This window comes from Mustela nigripes, chromosome 3 (assembly GCF_022355385.1).
Source record: "Mustela nigripes isolate SB6536 chromosome 3, MUSNIG.SB6536, whole genome shotgun sequence".
Lineage (NCBI taxonomy): Eukaryota > Metazoa > Chordata > Mammalia > Carnivora > Mustelidae > Mustela > Mustela nigripes.
The window spans coordinates 49360282-49381324 of NC_081559.1; the positions used below are offsets into that span (position 1 = coordinate 49360282).

The window sequence follows — 21043 nt, forward strand, 5'->3', positions numbered from 1 at the left end:
GTGTCCTGCTACTAGGTCGCCGGCTCACTGCATTATAGCCATATGGCCTTCTTCTAGTTAACTGATTATGCCAAGCTTTTCTCCTATCGCAGGACCTTTGCACATGGTGTTTCCTCTCCCTTGAAGACCTCCTCTTGCTCTTTTTAAGGTTGGCTCCTCTTCAGCTTTCAGGTGTCTACTTAAAGGTCACATTGTTCAAAAGGCCTTGTTTGATCACCACGTATTTAAAAGTATATATAACACCTTCATCCCTATGTTTTAAATTTTTTAGCATCTGCTTCATTTTTCCCCCAAAGCATTCACAATTTGGAATTATTTATTTGTTCGTGATCTGTCTCCCCACAAGAATTTCAGTCCATGAGGGGAAAGGATCTGACTGCTTGTTTATAGCTATCAGACAACATCTGCCACAGCCTGGCACAAACTTGAACACAAGTGTTCAAGAACGGTATCTTGAAGGAGTACTTGAACAAAGGAACACAGTAGATAGGACTTCACCCAGCTCACATGGGCACAATGCAAATACAGACATCTGCAGACATCCAGATGTTTGACCTACTTGCTATCAAGTGGCTAAAGTGTTAAAACTATGTATACGTCTTGGTGTCACTAATACCAATGCAGCTTGCAGGGCTTCAAAGACAATGATTTGCAAAACTGCTGTATATTTACCACATGCATCTCATTTTAGACTGGGGTAAGTGCAGGTTTTCAGAGATGTGCAGTGATTGCTTTTACTGACCACACTGCTTCGGGTTTCACTTTACTGTCCCATTCTCTTTTTTTGAGGGGCATGGGAGCAGGCCTATCTGCCATTGTGTGCCTCCAGCCCCATTGGGAACTTCTGTGCAGAACAAAGCAGGCAAGCCTGTACTCCTGACTCGGCCCCATTCTTGTGCCCATCCTCCAGATACCATCCTTCCCCTCAGCCCTCACTCAATCAGCGATCCTTCCAATAGAGTTCACTAGGTTCAACGTGTCAGCACGGATAACATGCTGAAATCTCTCCTATCTTAAAAAATAAAAAAGCAAATAATTTAAAAACACTTCCTCCATTCTATACTACCTTCTCCCAGCTAGAATGCATTCTCGTTTTCAACTCAAAGCTTTTAGGAAGAGCAAATTGCAATTCCTCTCCTCTAGCCTCCAGATTATGTGGGTAAAGGCCTAATAAGTGTCTTTACGGGGCTTTCACAGCACCCCAGACACAGTGCACCTGAAAGCCCATTCACAACCACATCTACCTTGCAACAAAGCTTCTCCCCTCTCTGCCTTCTTCATCTACCCATCCTCTCACCCCCAGAGTGCTTCCCTGACTTCTTTATTTTGAAAACTGACACAACCCTCTACCCTTTCTGGTAAGCTATAAAACTGGCCTTTCTCCATCCTTTCTCTCTCTTTCACTTTCCCCAATATCACCCCCAGCATATGAAATCTCCCAGTCTTGTCTGTCTGCCTCTTCACTCTCCCTCCAAGCTGCTCCCTCTCTCCAGCCTCTCTGTTGCAATCTCAAGCCAGCCTCTGCAACACTCCCCTGACCATCAGAGTCAGTATGCTAAGACACAATCATCGTGGCACCTGCCCATCATTTAAAATTCCTCTCTAGCCCGCTACCTGGTGATAAAGTCCAGGCTTCTTGTCAGGGTCAAAAAGGTCCTTTCTTATCAGGCCCTTGCCTCAGTGACCTGGCTCATCCCCTGAACTACTCCCTACTTCCCGCCCTCCAGCCACGCTGTACTGGTCCTGCCTGTCCCTTCCAGCACATCCAACCCCACACCCACCCAGCCTGAACTCCCTCAGGTTTCACCATTTCTGTAGAGCTCCTGCCCCACCCCCCATCTTCCTTTGGCCAGCCAGGCGGCCCTTCCTGCTTTTTCTTCATGATACCTATTCAATTTTACTACTACAGAACTTGTCATCCTGGGCAGAAACTAGGCACCTGCAAGTGTTTTCCACCAGACTCAGAGCTCCCTGGCAGTGGGGAATGTGTGCCTTCATCTCTGATCTCTCGATGCCAAGCACAATGTCTGAGATGAAGTAGAATTTCAATTTAGGTTGACTAAATGAAAATTTCTGTGTCATCATTCCACCTTACAAGTTGCAAGTCCTCAAGTCCTCTCTGTACCTCTTGATCCCTTAAGCTTTCTGTTTCCTAAGTTCTCTGCCCTCTTCCTAGCTTTAACACTTTAATTATTAATTATACTCTCAAGCGTTGGCTCCAAGGTCAAGGTCCACAGGATTAGAGCAGAGATGTTTATAATTACAATATCCCTTGTAAATGGTCCCTCATGGGTAGATGCCATGGGTAGATGCCATGCAGCCAAATTCACGTTTCCCTAAGTGGGATCCATAGACCTGTGGTTCTGCAGTCATGCAAGGTGATTAGAAGGTGACCAGGGGACCAGAGATCTGTCCCAAATCCACCCTATGATGACGGTGATCCAATGTTTTCAATGAGTGATCATGCAAGCAATGATCTCAGTCCTCTAAATTCAGTGAGAATGCATGGATTTGGAAAGCCTGGCAAATTAAATAAGCTAACACACTGACAGCTCCTCAGGGCTCCTCTCAGTTCAGTCTGGCTCAGAACTGATGCCGGCTCTCGGCTAGTGGCAGGTTAAGGGACGCAGAGAGTCCTACATTTACCTCTTTAATGTGGAGGAAGTCCTTGGCGTCGAAGGAGATGGCCGTGCTCGGAACGGGCACATCCTCGTCCAAGGCCCCACAGTAGCTCACGTTCGTCTTCACAGCAAATGCTACAGGCTTAGACTGGGCTCAGACACACGGCATAAGGACAGAGGAAGGAGACAGAGTGGGATATTTCATATTGGAAAATACAATTAGATAATTGATAGTACCAGGCAGGAAGGGAACCACTTTCCAAAGAGGTGTCTCAAATGGGTTTCACGGTTCCTGGCTGCGTCGAGAAATCTGCAGCGATACTCTAAAACGATTCAACCTAATCACCGCAAACATTTCCCCCTCCTGGGCTGCTTTCGAACATCCCAAACCAAGAAACCTGCTCTAAAGTGCTGGGGAGGGATGGAAAGACAGGCGAGGGCTGTCTGCTTTGTCCTCTACTCCTAAAACTTATGTTTGTTATTTTAAATGATAACAGACACCCCTCGGGATACAGGAAATGTGTGCTAGGTCTTAAATTAAAAGGTGTTGGCAGGAGCAAAATAAATATTTTTTTGAGATAGCCTCAGATCTGAAATCCTGTGGAATCCTACACACAATGAATACTTGTCCTGCCAGGAAAAAGAAAGGTCAGTTAGGGGCAGACCAGAAGGAGGAGCACCATCTTCTCCCTGGGTAACAAAAGCTCGTTCCGAAACTCTTTTTAGGCAAATTCCTCCCCAGCCAGCAAAGCGCTCTTGGGTGGGTGCGTCCTTGCAGAGGCTAAGCAAACCAGCAGCCTAAGCTAACAGTACTGCGGCTGCCGTCTGAGTGACCACAAAGGCCACAAAACACTCTGAAAGAAAACTAAAAAAAAAAAAAAAAAAAATTTAGCTAAAGTGAGAACACAGGGTTCCTGCAATCCTGGATTGTTTTGTTAGTGGCTCATTTATTCGTGCTGAGAACATGACTGGGGAGCAAGAGTTGAGGCAAGACCCTGTTTAGAGTCCTGGCCATGTCCCTTCACAAGCACGGCCCCACAGCCCCTCCAGCCCACAGAGCACAGATAGCACGTGTCACAGTGAATGAAGATGCCTCGTTACTGGCATCATTTCCCTCTTACTGCTCGTACAATGAGTTTACTGTAAAAACAGAAAAAGGAAGGAATTCTTATCACTTGAGCTTCAGTTTTTCTTCTAAAAGTTAGAAAGACTGGATCATTATGCCTTAGGAGTCTGTCCTGGAGGGCAAGGAACAGAGGCTGGCCACAACCCGTCTTATATTTTACATGGAACTTCATTTGGCAAAAGGAGTCTATGCTAAAACAAACAAAAACAGTTTGAAAGGCATAGAACAGGAGACTTCTAGGGACTCTTCCAGTTCTAAGATTTAAAAATATAGTTTTTGCTCTTTATTGCCTCCTGTGGGTATAGAAATTCCTGGAAGGGGGGGGGCTCGCCCCTGGTGGAATATCTAAAGTTCTATTTTTGGCAACACCTTTGATGGCTCATGTTTGCTGAAATACTAATAGTTGTTCAAAGCTCCAAACTTCATGCTGAATTTGAGGTAGGAGACCGAAACCAAAAGGGGAGCTGTACAGAGACCCCACAGAACAACAGTCGAACATGTGCAGCCAGAAATGAAGGCTAATGGCCCAGAGAATGAGCGGTCAGGAACAGGTAGAGCAACCAGTGCCCGACGGGGCTCTCTGCCAGCACTGGGAGGGGCAAGCTTAAAATCAGCCACCACCATGAAGTCGGAAGATGCCCAATAATTAGCCACCAAACCTAACGCAAAGGGTGAGGGGTCAGGGTCTCAGGAAATGCCCCCCCCCCCGAACATTACTAACTTCTCTTAGGGGGTGAATGGGTCAGGGAACCTTACAATCTGGTGCCTTATCAGGATGATCATAAAATGATTGTTTCAGAGAAATCTGCGGACGAGCAGCTGATGCCTGCTGAGCAACAGGCACTTTGGAATCAAAGAGGGGCCAGAAAATCACCTTTGCTCTCTCCAGCTGGATCGCGGCTTGTTGTTCTCTCTCCTGCCGAATCGCTTCCCGATCCTCTTCCAAAGAGACATCGGAGTCAGATGGCCTGCTCGTGTAGGAATCCGCGGAACCCTGGAAAGGAAAACCCAGAGTGGTTTCAATGTGGCGATGGGGAGCTCCTGCGAGCGTCCCATCCATACCCGCGACCTGGAGTGAGTTCTCATTTGCATAGGGTTTGGTGCACGCACCCTATGCCTTTGCTGCAGACATATACGTTCAGACGGCAGAATATGGTTAATCATCTTAGTAATTCAGAAGGTAGCAATGCTGTGAAGGAAAATATTTGGACTAGATTAAGTACTAGGAAGTGAACCGTCATGAAAATTATGTGATATTCAGTTCCAGTGCTTCTTGTTTTATGCTATCTTTATATTAAGCCCCTATTCATTTGTGAACCGGAAGTTTCATTCCATTCTCCCCTTTATATATACGTCTAAAGGAAAAAGAGATTCAGCCTATGATAAGAGCTAAACTCTACCCATATTTTGGGCTACAGAAGACAGATTTATCTAAGATTTCAACACAGCAAAGTAGAATCCTGCATGTGTAAATGAGTTTTTAGTTCTAGTATCTAGTATCTTTCACTATTAAAACTCCAGTCCTTGGCATGCCTGGCACTCAGTCATCTAAGTGTCCAACTTGAGATTTTGGCTAATGTCATGATCTCAGGGTTGTGAGATCGAGCCCCATATCGGGTTCCACATGGGGCTGGACTTAAGATTCTCTGTCTCCATCTTCTCTGCCCCTTGTCCCCTCTCTCTCTCTCTCTCAAAGCAAAACAAAATAAAACTTTAAGTCAATGTCCCACAATAGCCACACCTGGTCACTATGGCCACCAAGCCATGAACCTTAAAGATGAAAACAAGGATGTTCTCAATGGAAGCACACACCTAGAAGACCTATTTGAACAACATTGAAATCCAGCCTGACAGATGTGGCCAAGGTACTGGGGGTGCCCAGCATCACTCAGTATTCATGGCGTAAGAAGAGATGAAAACTATAATACCTAGTTAAAAAGTTTTAAAAAAGGGGCATCTGGGTGGCTCAGAGGGTTGAGCCTCTGCCTTCGGCTTGGGTCATGATCTTGGGGTCCTGGGATTGAGCCCCGCATTGGGCTCTCTGCTTGGCGGGGAGTTTGCTTCCCCCCACCTCTCTGCCTGCCTCTCTGCCTTGTGATCTCTCTCTCTCTCTGTCAGATAAATAAATAAAATCTTAAAAAAAAAAAAAAAGTTAAAAAAAAGTCCTTTAAGTCCGCCCTCTGGTTGCTAAAGGAACATTGCCCTTATGATATCCTTAAGCTGGCATTACAAGTTGGTATTTGCATAGATGATGACATTTACACAGCAGTGTTACTGATAGAACTGGTGTATTTGGTATGTTTCATACCTCACACACAAATTTTGAAAAAGCATAGACCTATCCATATAGCTAAGAACCTACTATCCACTGCAGAAAAGAACTCTAAGAATGGTTGACTGCTGAAATGGACTTCTGAAAATTTTCCTAAACTTAGAAATGTTAGGGTTAGCACAGATTTTCCTGGTGGCCTAGGGCAGTAACTTCTGGTGAGAGGTTTTATCAGAACACCCAATAGAACCCTGGTTCTTAATTCTTCCTCTTCAACTTACTTTAGAAAACTATGCAAGTTACGTTGGCCACTCCAGACTCAGTCTCTTCAAATGCACAATGGGGACACTGCTTACTTCAAAGAATTAAATGGAATATGACATAATGAACAGCTAATTGACTTAGTCCTCACTATCGTACCAGTAGAGCTAGCTGCTATGCACACCTCGTCTCTCTGAATCCTGGGAACAGTGCAGAAGCTTCCATTCAAACTTGGGCAGTCTAACCCTAGAACTAGCAGCTTGAAACCCTACACCGAGCTGTACTTGATATTAAAATATTTACTCTGGGATGTGGCACATGGTAAGCCCATAGTAAGTGGCCATTCGCATCCCTGTTTCCTAGACCTGACAGCTTTACATTGATTAAAAAAAAAAAAAAAAGACTCTAATCACTTATTCAACTCAAATATATACACAACAGCCCATCTCGAAAAACACCCATTTTTCTCATTGTATTTGTTGCCCAGAAATCACTGTTTTTTTCCCCAGCTTTACTGAGATATAATTGACCTATATAACACAGTGTATGTTTGAGGCGTACAATTTGTTGATTTTACACACTTATACACTGCAAAATAATTACACTGTAAGTGTAATAACTGCAATGTGTCCAAATCCATGCACTTAAGTGGCACTTCTGGAAGTGCCCTTTATAGAGGAAATGGGTTTGTTAAAGAAACGATAACCAAATTCCTATGTGCAACAGTACTGGGGAAAAATCTGGACCTACAAAATGGATGAGTGCAGGGTGACTGACTATCTACAGATCCCTCATTGCTGAAAAAAAAAAGCGACTTCAAAGTCCTAAAAGCGACTTCGAAGTCCTTTCAATGAGTTCTTTTAGAACACAGTTTTTGAGAATAGTTTTGAGTTTGTTCTAGGCAACGCTTTGCTGCCGTGTGATAAGTGCTGCAGATCATTTCAAGATACTGGACTGGCCGTGTGAAGAGGTCTGGACCGAACTTGACTGTGCTGCATGAAGTCAGGAAGGAGGCACTTCCTGTGTTTTGTAAACATGTAGGGGGAGGCTGAGGACTGCAGTTCAGAAGCAGGCAGGCCGTCTGCAAGAGCAGTGAGGCAAACGACTAAAGACGACAGTCTACTGTTGCCCCGAGGAGATGGCTCCTTCCCAACACTACCTTCATGGCTTTTCATCCTGGCATTCCATCATCTCTCAGCACACGAGAAGCAACTCAAAGGATTCCTGCGAGTGAACTTGATTTTGAAATGTGAACAAGATTCTGTGAATATTTCAAAATTACTTAGTAAGTTCTACTATTGCCAAAATGTAAGAGCAGAAGCTTCTGTTTACTTTCCTGTTTTAAGAATATGGGTAGAGGGAAAGATAGAGCACTAGGATGTTTGTTTTCATAATCCCAGGGTTACATCATTTTGGCACTTACTCTGGTGTTTCTTCTTTCTTCTTTTCAATGCCATCTACATTTCTTTGAATATGGAAATCACTGTCTTTCAGGGTTCTGGGGGAAACACAAGTGTACCATCGAGAGCCCCAGTTTGGCTCATGGATATGTTCTGCTGGCTTGGCAAAGAAATGGTTTTTGTTTGTATTTATTTGTTTTGTTTTGTTTCAACTGGGTGAAAGAGAGTATAGACATATCCCAGGAGAAAGAAGGAAAAGAAAACAGAAAGGACCTGGGATATATACAAAGAGCTCAGAGAAGAGAACAATAGAGCCACAGAGCAGCAAGAGGAGACTGCCTGGGCCAGACCGGAAGAAGGATCTGGAAGGGAAGGGGCTATATTAGCAGGCTTGGTAAAACTGAGGGCTGGACGGGGGCTGCCAGAGAGCTGGTTACACATTTATGATCAGGCACAGGGAACTGGCAAGAAACGAACAATGCAGGATGCCAAGAGGATATAAGTGAACATGCAAAGTTTACTAGCTCTGGCAAAAGCTGGAAAATGCAGCCCCACCAGCTTTCCCTTTTCTGGAATTCTACATCATAAAATGGGCGATGAGTGAGCTAGCCAGCTTATCGGGTGAGCCAAACCTGCAAGAGGCATGACAGAGGCTAGCTGCAAAAATTCCTAAGCAGACACCAGGACAAGTCACATCTTGGTCTCCAATGAACCAACTAAATCAGGAGAGAAGTGGAAGCAGCTGCTGCAAGTCTCTTCATGTTAAATATAATAATTTATGTACATATGGGCATATACAGATGTGTATGTGTATGCATGGATGTCATTTTTTTTAAAGATTTCATTTATTTATTTGAGAGAGACAGAGTAAGAGAGAGCATGAGGGCTGGGTAAGGGGCAATGGGAGAAGCTCCCTACTTAGCAGGGAGCCAGATGTAGGGGGCTTGATGAGGGGACTCTGGGATTATGACCTGAGCCCAAGGCAGAAGCTTAATGACTGAGCCACCCAGGTATCCCTCAGGGATATCATTTTAAAAACCAAAACATAAAAAAAACAAAAAACAAAAAAAACCATATAGTGCATCCCAGTGAACATCAAAAGAAAGAGGGATGCCTAGATGGCTCAGTTGGTTAGGTGACCAACCCTTGCTTTCAGCTCAGGTCATGATCAGGAGGTCCTGAGATGGAGCCCCGCACTGGACTCTGTGCTCAACAAGGAGATTGCTTGAGGATTCTCTCCCTCCCCGTTGCTCCTCTCCCCTTACTCATGCTCTGTCAAAATAAATAAATAAATCTTAAAAAATAAAAAAAGAAAGAAACATAAATCTTTCCACTAACATAAGGCTCAGACCCATTTTCTGCCTTTCTTCAATATTGAAAACAGATTAATGCCTTTCATGAATCTTGAGTACAAAATACAAAGCACTGATGGAAACACCGGAAAATCAGTTTACTATTGTCCTGGAAGAAGGAAAGTGATGCCGAGTCAAACAAAATGGAGGGGCTTCTTCTCATTCCCAGACAGGGGCCATGACGCAGGGGAGAGAGCAGCCGTGGGCTGGGGGGGGGGGCGCACACAGTGCTGCTTTTGACACTCTGGCCAGTTTTTCCAGGCTGTGGATCCTGGGCAAAGTATTTTAACTTCCTGAGTCTCCATTTCATCTGCTGAGAGATGTGGATAATAATATTCACCTTGTAGAGTTTCCCAGTGTTTGGTTTGAGATGGAACATCACTCCTTTTACCACCATTAGGGAAATTCAGAGAATGCCAGCAACTAATCTTTGACTCACTAAAATTCTGGCAGCTTGTCAGCATTAAATTTTTGGCTGTCTCAGGGTTTTAGGATTTACATCTTGTTGTTTTTCATTTCTTTGTTTTTTTGTGTTTTTTTTTTTAAACAGCATTACCGAGGCATAATTTATATACCATTAAATTCACACATTTTAAATGTACAATTTAATGATTTTTAACAACTTACAGAACACAATTTATACGACAACCTAATATTAAAGTATTTTTACCACCTCCAAAGAGACCTATGCCAACCCCAGTCCCTGTCTAATCCTACTGTACAACCTGCCCATCCACTTTCTGAACTTGTCCTTTTGAAACTGGAATATACTTTCTCTTTTTATGAGGAATTTTGGCATTTGCATTTTATTATTTGTATTTGTATTTGTATTATTTGTATTTTATTTTTGTGTTTTATTATTTGTATTTTATTATTGTGTTTTGTGAGTATTTTAGTATTTGTATTTTATTATTGTGTTTTGTGAGTATTTTAGTATTATGAAAGTAGCATATGGAGAAGAGAGAGTTCACAAATGTTTTGTTTTATTTATTTTACTTTATTTTTAAGATTTTATTTATTTATTAGAGGGAGCAAGAGGAAGAGCACAAGCCGGGGAGAGAGGCAGAGGGAAAGGGAGAAGCAGTCTCCCCACTGAGCAGAGAGCCAGACACAGGGCCCGATCCCAGACTCTGGGATCACGACCCGAGTTGCAGGCAGATAACTGACTGGGCCACCCAGGTGCCCCCAAGTGTTTGATTTTAAAGATGCATTAATAGCAGAACAGAACTTGGTCTTGCTAGAACTTTTGGGCTTCTGGCTCAGACAGCCTTGGGCCTCTCACTTGCTAGCTCAGCTGTCCACTCACTGAACACTAACCTCTGGTCAGGTCCTGCAGAGACTACTGCGTGAGAGGAAAATGCTGAACCAGCTGAGGGCCTTTCCTCATTCTAAAAATGGGAATGAAACCCTTCAGGGTTATTCGGGAGAATTATTAGACACCATAGTACAACATAGTGTACGAGCATGATAATGGCATATACTAAACCCCTGCCATCCAAGAGATGGCTATTCTCTTTATGGGTGAAATTCAATATGGTAGCCACGAGTCACAGGTGGCTATGGAGCACTTGAAATGTGACTAGTGAGATGGAAGAACTTAATTTTTCATCTAATGTTCAAAAGCTTAACATTTTATTTTACTTCAAATATTTTAAATTTAAATGCCCACACATAACTAGTGGCTACCATATTGAACTGTGCAGGAGCAGACATTCCAAATGTCAGTTTCACTTCCAGATCAGACAAGTCAATGTCCAACTTGGTGTAAATGTAGTATTTTATTTTATTTTATTTTTTTAAAGATTTTATTTTATTTTGTTATAAATAAAATATACAGTGAGAGAGGGAACACAAGCGGGGGAGTGTGACACGGAGAAGCAGGCCTCCCTTGGAGCAGGGAGCCTGCTGCGGGGCTTGATCCCAGGACCCTGGGATCATGACCTGAGCCGAAGGCAGAGGCTTCATGAATGAGCCGCCCAGGCACCCTAAATTCGGTATTAATAGTTGCACTAAGTGGACTAAGTGATGATGGAATGTCCAGAGAAACATATCATTCCCAATAGATTTGGGCTTCTCTCCACCAAGGTTGCAATGACTTAAACAACGCACTTTTCCACAGTGCCGAAGGAACAAACCCTTTCTTGATTATTGTCCCAGGATAGATGGGTGAAGAGCCCACTCACAATGCTGCCGTAAGCAAAAGGACTCTTAGGCAATCTTTATGTTTAAAGTCCAGCCCCACTTTCTTACAGATAATTTCTTCTCCTTCACCCTCTTCGCCAAACATGCCAGAGCTTTTTGTTAGGGCCCCCGGGCTGCAGGGTCCAGGCTGGTCTCCAAGGCCATGTCTGGTACAGACGCTCAGTTTTGTTGAAAGAAAGACACTCCTGCTCCCATCAAAATCTGTCTGTCCTTTATTCCATGATTTTAAGTTCTAGGATGGTTAGAACTTAAAATTTGTGCTTACTGCGTGTAATGTTAAATGCTAGCAATCCCAGCCCCGAAACATGAGTTTGTTGTTTGTTTGTTTTAAGAATTGCGGTTTTCATTGCCTTAATCCAGAGCACTGAACAGTGTGTGGATTCCCAGCACTTTGGCCAAACAAGGAACTTAGGAAACTATACCTTAGAAATGACAGTTTAACTCTGCTTTAAGGTACCTTGTGCCATTTCTTGTAATTAGGAGGCTGGGTGAAAGAATGAGGTGAGGCATGAGCTCTGTGGCCCCCTTCTATTGGACCGAAGACGAAGGTCAACCCCAGCCATTAATCTAACCTTCATTTGGGGGCTTCAAAGAGCAGTCAAGGGCAGCAAAGCAGTATGCTCAGAAAAGGCCATTAAGGGAAAGGGAAGAGAATCAATGCTTGTTCGACCCTTTTATGTCAGGACAGGGAAAGTGAAGGGACCCTTTGCTTTTTTTTTTTTCCTTCACTGCTTTTCCACCTTCTATCCTTGCTAGGGCCTGCACACACACACACACACACACACACACACACCCCGTCACACTCAACACTAGTCTTGTAATGCAAATGACATACTTCCTTCGGGGAAGGGACAAAGAGATATTGCTATCTTTGGAGTCTTCCAGTACAATAGATAATGTCTAAGCAGCGACCAGGCAGGGTCACCATAAACATTCTCCAAGACCACTGACTCCCTACACCTCAACGCCCAGACCCCTGGCTTCAGGGAATGAGTGACTTACAAAGGACACCTGGACTCTGATCTTGTCCTGGCCGGTTCGTGGATGCTTAAGAGGACACACGCACCAGACCACAGTGCTGATAAAAACCCAGACCCCAAACAAAGATGAGACTCATGCTTCTTTCCTTTCCAAGTCTCCCAGGATCCTCTGTCTGTATTTCTCTTTCTATGTTTGTATCTTCAACTCTGCCTTCATTTCCTCCTGGCTCCCCATTTGATTTCCATCCACGAAACCAGGGACCTTCTTGGCTGGTCCTGTGGGAACCCCTCTCTGAGTCCTTGAACCCAGCCTACCTGGCACCAATGTGAGTTATTAACTTATGGACTTTATATCATCCTATCAATCCTATGAAGCAGGCTATGATTATCCTCATTTTACAGATGAAGCATCCAAAGCGCAAGGTAGGCAGTAAGAATCTTCCTCTATGCCATATCCACATGGCGCTATGCAACGGGCAGGAGTGTGAGTAGAATCTTTTAAAAAAATTTCCTCTACAAAGTCAGACGCAAAAAGTTATGTCAAACATTTGAGTTGCCTTCAGTAAAGCAAAACCACATTCTATAATAGTTTAACACTGATCATATACTAACACTTCCCTAATTTGGAATGATGGATATAGGTAAAGAAATGGCAATCTGAGATCATGAAATGTGAACTGCAGGCTGCTTTTCAAAAGACATGCTTGCTAACTCTGTGCGGTATCACTGGATTATCAAAGTTTTGATTTGTGGGTTTCTCTGAGCTTCTGCTTTAATGATATGATTTTGACACAGCATTTTAGTTACTGGTAGGAAATTTTAAGGTACCTCACAGTACCTTAAAGTACCTTCAATGGTCACTCCTCCAATTGTGTTTGCACTACTTATTTACAGGCTATTTCTTATAATTAAATTATAATTGTATACAACCTTACAGTTAAGAGTGCCGGCTTTGTCTGAATTATCTCATTAGTGGAATCCAAATTAATGGGTTCTGTTATAACTGTTTCACATAACATTTTATTTTTTTCTTTAAAAAAATTTTTTTCAGTGTTCCAAAATTCATTGTTTATAACAGTTTCTTTAAAAGGAAATAATATTCATTTAGAAAACCTCACCAGCCTCACCCTTCTTGTTATGTTGACTAGTTTGACAATGGCCATATCTGCCTCACTTCAGACTGCTATTTCTTTCAGTTGCCAAGAAGACCCATTAATGGAGGTAGACTAACAACAAAAGAATGTCAACTGACATCACAAGCACCAAGAGGGAAGTGACAAAAAGACCCCGATGGAGATGGACGGGAAGTCTGTATCAGCCAGAGCCATTAGGCGCTGTGGGAAAGAAGGTGAAATGTGCGCTAAGAGCAGATTTGCAATTAATCACTGGTGATGGTGGTAACCAGGCGGCAGACTCTTTTCATCTTGGGGGTACTCTAAGAACCACAATTTCTTATGGTTCTGCTTCACATACTGGGGGAAGAATAAAAGACAGGCATTACTTCATATGGATGCTCTCTGGCAGAAACGGCTGATAATCCGTGCGGGATCTTGTACAAACAGGTAAGAAGTGCAGCATCAGTGACCACAATTAGCAGTCAATCAAAATGCTTCAAGTTGAAAAAGTCATGATCGGTTTTTTTCGGATTTTTTTTTTTTTTTTTTTTGGACCCAGTAGGAAACTGTACCCTGAAGGTACGCCCAGTGAGATGATGGAGCTTAATTACATCATGGGACAATGAGCAGCCACCCCAGGAACCAGCCCTGCCAGGTCAGAGCGTGGTGAGAGCTTCCGACCAATCCACATGACACACATGTGAGCACCTTGGCTGCTACACCTGACTGACCACCCCGTCCACCCCGCCTCCCCAGCCCTGGCCCCTGTCAGCAGAAAGCAGGGCACAAGTCTTCATTCAAGTTTCAGCTGAGATGTTAAAAAGGAAATGACAGTATTTGCTCAGGAAATCCTGGATACGCTGCTGATAGATGCAGACCTGCCTACAGATGAGGGAACTAATAGTTTCTTGTAAATGTGGACTTCCGTGGCCCTTCTGGAAAAGCAGCTGAGAAGTGCTTCCTTCTCATGATGCCTCAGAGTTGGTCTGCAAAAAGCAGCCCACAACACATGATTTTTGTGATTTTTGAGAGTCATGTTAGAGATAATGATAGTAAATATGTTTCTCCTAAAAGTAGCTTCAGGCAATCACTTACATCTTAGAAGAAAAAAAAAAAAAGACCTTTCCTCTGGCATATAAGGGGAAGGATAATATAGGTTGATTTAGAAGATAAGAAGCAAGTGTGGAAAGGACTTATACCTCACCTGTATATTATTTCTGGAGCCTCAGAAATAGATGAAAAATTACCTTTCATTCGCTGGAGATATTTTTTATTCATTAAGTTTCTCATTGAGCGAATGTGTACTGACAGCTAAGGGAATCCAGGTGTATCATTGGGAGCAGAAACGCTTCCCCCAGAGAGCTGCAGATGTAAGGGAAGCCAGAGTGAAGCATCTATTTCATTTCAGGCAGGGACCATGTCTTACCAGCTTTTGTTGTCCTCAGAGTGCACAGCACAAAGCCTTGTACCCCAAAGGAGCTCAGAGCTACTTACTGGATGAAAGAGTGCATTAACCTTAAATGATAATTTCTAGAGGCAACATTAAATATTAGTAATCATTATAATATCAAAAACAATTATAACCACTATCATTTATGAAGCACCTATGATGTCCATATGTATGTACTATGGTGAGGGTTAAGCCCTTTTATTAATTGTGATCTTGGGAAAGAATATCTTTTGGAAAAGTCCCAGCAAAGGCTAGACTAGTATGAGTTTTTCTCTTTGGTTACCAGCACATCTCCTAAGTTTGTGAAGCCTGTATGTCTTAAGTTAAAAACAACCTGCTGTAACTTAGGGGAGTAGTTAAAATGTAAGTACAAATGCTATTTTTGGATTATAAGACAGGGACTGATTAGGTCAGAGCTGTGCCAACCCCTGGTTACCTCCACAAAAGAGGGAATCCTCCAGCAGCTTAATGTCACAGGCCTTGTATGCTAGATCACCATGTTCCTTACACACTTGCTGTCCCTCTGCTCTTTGGGGCCTTGATAGCAACTATATAGGCCCAACCCTCCTCATCCATGTGGACCGACCCCATTTGGAAGGTGGAGTAGCCAAAGCTCACACCCTTCCCCTGGGGTAGTACACTTCCTCCTCAGTGCATTAGGAGTGGAGGAGATGGAAAGCAAGGCTTGTTTTTTGACTCCCATCTGGTAATTCTGAGTTGGAGCCCATTAGGTAGAGGAAAAAGACTTATTCTTAGTTTAACCTTTGGAACCAGGAAATGAGGCTTTAATCAGAATAAAACAGCACTTTACAGATGTTATCTAATTTAATCACCATAAAAATTTTAAGAGACAGAGTTCATTTTCTGCATTGAAGTAAACAAGGCTTAGAGTCACCGATAACATGCCCAAGCTTGTGCAGCTGGTGAAGTGTGGTGAACTTTGGTGTGACCGACTCTAAAGTCTGGGTTAATAGCTAATAACTCGGCCCAGCTGAGATCTGCTCTGGGTGAGCAGATCATCAAGGTTGGAGGCACAAAGAAAAGTGGAATCAATTTCTTTCACGTCCTGCATTTAAGATGAATTGACAATTACTAGGATGTTCTGTTCTCTCTAGTATATTATCTCGATTTCTCTCCAAAGGTCTTTTGAGGCCTTCCTGCCAGGTCAAGCTGCACGCTCTAAGTCACCTAGCTATCAGCTAGTGAGACCAAGACGCCTTACACGCAAGAGCATCACTTTAATGACTGCTAAGATTCCTCTGAGCTCTGTTCTTGAAGATGTCTTTATAGTGCCAGGCATCAGGTCTTCAAGTAACTGGGGATGGAGTGTTCGTTTGCATTGACGTCAGAATACATATAATCAGCTATTACTTAGGATGTGACCATCCAACCTGTGCACTTTCTCTCCTCCTCCTTCAGGCCTATCCTTTAGCTCATTAATATATCCAGAGTGATTAGAGAGAAAAACTGTTCCCTTTTTATTAGAAACCAACAAACAAAAAACAAGTTAAGAGATGAAATTACTGATGGAAAGGAGTCTGGGAGCGATACTATCATTTAATTTATCCTGATCGCTTTTTTTTTTTTTTTTAAGATTTTATTTATTTATTTATTTGACAGAGATCACAAGTAGGTAGAGAGGCAGGCAGAGGGAGAGAGAGGAGGAAGCAGGCTCCCTGCTGAGCAGAGAGCCCGATGTGGGACTCAATCCCAGGACCCTGAGATCATGACCTGAGCCGAAGGCAGAGGCTTAATCCACTGAGCCACCCCGGCGCCCCATATCCTGATCGCTTTTATTTTTCATTAGGAAACCTAAGGAGAGGGGGTGATTATTGAGATGAGAGTTGAAAAAGAAAAGAGCAGTTCAGACCTGGGCTTTAAAGCTTAACTGCCCCAGTTGGAATTCTAAGGCAGCCAGTCACTAGATGTTTGCTTCTGGACAAGATATTTAATCCTTCTGTGCTTAGCTTCCTTTCTGAAAAGCAGCAAATCAACCTAACCCATGCACCTGCTTTGAAGATTATGCGGTCAGAGCAAATAGTGGAAGCACTCTGCAGAGCAATCGCTCAGGTTAGCCACTGCACTTCAGTTGATAGACTGATCCTAGCCCTTTGTTTCTCGGGTGAGCCCAACTTGCAGTGCTTAACCCCTCTCTAGCAAATAGATTGCTAATGGTAAGGTTACATTCTCTTTCACGATTGGGTAATATTCCATTACATATATATATACCTATCTATATTGATATGGATGGATAGATGTCTCACATCTTCTTTATCCATCTGTCTATTGTTGAACACTTGGGTTACGACCGTATCTTGGCTGTTGAAAATAATGCTGCAATAAATATGGGGGTGCATGTATCTTTTAAAATTAGTGCTTTGGTTTTCTTTGGATAAATAAAACGGATGGACCTAAAGGGTATTTCGCTAAGTGAAATAAGTCAGACAGAGAAAGACAAATACCATATGATTTCACTTACATGTGGAATTCAAGAAACACAACAAAGAGCAAACAAAGAACGAGAGACAAAGAAAGAAACAGATCTAAGATACAGAAAGTGGGCGCCTGGGTGGCTCAGTGGGTTGAGCCTCTGCCTTCGGCTCAGGTCGTAATCTCGGGGTCCTGGGATCGAGTCCCGCATCGGGCTCTCTGCTAGCAGAGAGCCTACTTCCCCTCTCTCTCTGCCTGCCTCTCTGCCTACTGCAATTTCTCTCTCTGTCTGTCAAATAAATAAATAAAATCTTTAAAAAAAAAAAAAATCAGATACAGAGAACTCAGTAGTGGTTGCCAGAGAGGAGGTGGGTGAAGGGATGAGTGAGCCAGAGGCAGGGCACAAGTACACCTACCACGACGAGCACTGTGTGATGGAGAGAATCGTTGACTCATTATATTGTACACCGGAAACCAATATAACACTGCACGGCAATTATACATTAATAAAAACTGGACAGCGATTGAAAGCTTCAATGAATCAAGCCAAGGAGGAGTTAAATGCTCTAGTAAGAACTTCTATGGAAACAAAGGTGTTGGCTAACATGAAATTTAGAAATCAGGTTGGTTTTATTCCTCCGTACTTTCTCTGCCTGCCAAAGCTGTGTTTACTCGGGAGGCATTCCCTCTTCGAGAATAACCTGAAGATAGTTTTGGGTTTTTGTCAGAGAGCAGCATGGCTAAGATGAGACTGTCCTTTGCGTGTGGGAATGTTGCCCTTGACCTACTCTCCACTCCGAGCGCGTGGCAGCCCCAAGCAATGTGCCCACTGGCTGGGCGGATGCGGGGGCCCTCCTCCCTAAGACTCCAGCACCCACTTCAAGATGGCCGGGGCTGGGGCAGTCACCAGTCACAGAGCATAGTTCTGTCTTCTGCTAAGGCACCCACCTGTCAGGTTTCAGGGCCAGCCCTCTCAACAAAAGCAACCAATCCATCAGAAACTTAGACTCCTAAATGGGTTTAACAAGTTACTTCTAAGAGATATGACTCTTCTCCCTTCCAAAAGCAGAATATAAAGTCTCTGGCCACAGAATAGACCTTCCGTCATTTCACTGAAGAATATAAGGCAGCAGCTGCTTTACCGTAACTACATTTTGCGCTTTTTTTCCCCCCACCCTATTTCCTCACCCTTTTAGCCTCCTTGAAATATATGCTATATTTTAAAGTTGTGGTAATTTTATTTAAAATAGGCCTTTTGTGGGTGGCTCAGTTGGTTAAGCGTCTGCTCACCAGCTCAGGTCATGATCCCAGTGTCCTGGGATGGAGCCCTGGGTTGGGCTTCCTGCTCAATGGGGAGCCTGCTTCCTCTCCTTCTGCCCCTCCTCGCTTGTGTGTTCTCTCTCTCTCTCTCAAATACATAAACAAAAATCTTAAAAATAAAATAAAGTAGGCCTTTTGTTTTCACTCTCATTCTGCATCTTAATAGATGGGGGAAAATTCATGAACCATATATATACATAATTCAAACTGCTGGCTGTGAACTACATGAACAAGCATCTGAGTACCACAGTCTTAGAGTCTCTGTTGTTAGGGGCAACAGTGGTCACAGAGCAGAACCCAAGCCCAGGTGAAGGCAAGGTCTGAGACAAGAAGTAGGGGATTCTCATCAAAACCTCAGGGACAGGATGTCCAATCAGTGGGAAAGGCTTCTCCTCACTGGGCTCATCCTGAAAGCTCTTCTCCAACCTGCCACTACTGCAGGCGACATGAGACACCTTCCAGGCGGCCACAACAAAGCTCAGAGAGACGCACAGTGCAGAAGAGGATGACCCTGAGACCCACAGCCAGTACTGGGTGAACTCTTGTGGAAGGGACAGGCACTTCCATCTCTCCGGTGCTGTGTGCACCTACGTACACACTGCGTAGTGGAAAGAGAAGGGACACGTCCAAGAAATTCAGTTCAGGGAGACTTGGTTCCTTAATGGAAAACTCAAGGCAAATGCAGACCCATACACCACGAGTTCTCTGCCTCTTGAATAAAACAGTTCCAGATGTCAAAGGAATATTTCAGTGAAGGTGGCCTTCACTGTTTCACTAGAAACAATAGCACTGGACCAGTGAACAATGATGCACACGGGCCCTGGAAAAAAGAGGGCCCAGAGATATTTTCCGTACATCCTCCAGCATAGGTGGACTACCAATGCCCAGCGAGTGACAAGGGCCTGAGGTGAGTACCCAACAGCCTTGCAGAAACTCCTGCTGCACACGCAGTAGTGAAATTATGCTTAACTGCCTGGTTCTAACCTCACAGACTGGCTTTAGTCACTAATAGTAAGTATTTTACGGCCTTAAGTTTCAAACAAAACAATCCTTTCAAATGTTAAAAAATATTTACACGAAGCAGGTGGATCTAACTAGTAACTGTCTCCAGGTTCTGGGCACCTCAAGAGGATAGTGGCCCTTCATACACCAACCATACTCACAGGGGCCCTAAAAATGCTAAGTCATGTCTGATTGTCTACCATCTAATATTGGATTCAGAGTGACAAGCACTCGCTGAAAAACCAGTATATATAAGACCCGTGTGCTAAGAGCAACTGATGCATGAAGATGAATCAGATGTGGTCCTTGCATAACAGGGGCTCATAAGACAGGGAAGACAGTTATGCAAATGAGCACATTATGGAGGAAAGCATGAGAAGGACTAGAACAAACATACAAATACAATTTGTGACTAGGAGACAGCAGATTAATCCTGTTTGCGGGAACAGAAGATCCGTGTTAAGCAGGGCCATCAGGATAGGCTGCACAGCAAAAGACATCAGGACGGGGCATTCCAGATGGGGCAGACAACAAAGCCCAGGGGCAGGGAAATAAAGGAAATCTTGGGAAAAGAACGAATTGTGACAACTGCCATAGTCAGTATTGTGGTGGGAGTTGTGCAGGATAAAAGGCATGTTTCTTGCACTTAAACAGTTGATAATCAAGTTGAGGAGATGAGATAGGCGTTCATGAAATAGAGTAATCTGGTGCCAGAACTATGTTATTAGACAAACCCAAACAATTAGAACTACTGACTTTGGAGTTGCAAGAAGGCAGAGGTCGGTCTGAGGTGGCAGAGCCAAGGAAGCCTCACGGACAAGGTAGGGTTTGCTGCATCTTAAGGACCAGCTGGGGTCAGGGAAATGTTTCCAGGCCTTCAAGAAAAGGCAGAGGCATTGTGAACAAAAGCCCAAGTGTTGGGGAATGAGAAGTTAGAGGTTCACGTTGAGAAGAATCTGGAAATAAATAAATAAATAAATAAATAAATAAATAAATAAAACTGTAGAGTGAAATAAATGTCGATCCCAGCAAGCTGGGGAAGCTGGAAGGAGGTGTTTGCTCGCAGGGTGTGAGTATGGGGCTCACACTGCCCTGGAGTGGGAGTTTCCCATGGACAAGGGTGCCCGGGGGGGAGATGGGTAGGGCTGCGTGAAAGACTGTGTCGGGAGACTGGGAGGCTGATGGATGACAGCAGCGGGATGACCTGCCCAGGAGGAGGCTGATGGGATGACGGGATGACGCCGCAGGAAAGGGCAAGCTAACTCATTCCCAAGAACACACTCTAAAAACAGTTTAGACGCATGGTAGTTAGCCTGTGGTGAGCAGAGCCTGACATAAAGAGTTGTGGAATCACTGGGGCATACACCTGAAACTGACGTCACACCGTGTGTCAACTAGATTTCAGTTAAAAGCAAATCTCCCAGGGGCACTTGGATGGCTCAGCGGGTGGAGCATCTGCCCTTAGCCAGAGTCTCTTTGGGGCTCTTTTTTTTTTTAGTTTTTTTTTTTTTTTTT

At 43.8% G+C, this 21043-nt stretch overlaps 1 protein-coding gene across 5 annotated transcripts in view; it reads right to left on the reverse strand.

Moving 5' to 3' along the window:
- The window catches only part of CACNB4 (calcium voltage-gated channel auxiliary subunit beta 4), a 244175-nt gene that overhangs the window by 44664 nt on the left and 178468 nt on the right, over nt 1–21043 (reverse strand). For 4 of the 5 annotated variants that reach the window (XM_059393960.1, XM_059393961.1, XM_059393962.1 and 1 more), the window contains 2 exons: nt 4622–4741; nt 2647–2769 (listed from right to left, as the gene is read on the reverse strand). In XM_059393960.1, coding sequence (XP_059249943.1) covers nt 2647–2769; nt 4622–4741 — 243 coding nt within the window. Of the gene's footprint in view, nt 1–2646; nt 2775–4621; nt 4742–21043 lie in introns of those variants that run through there. The other variant, XM_059393964.1, reaches the window with a different exon arrangement.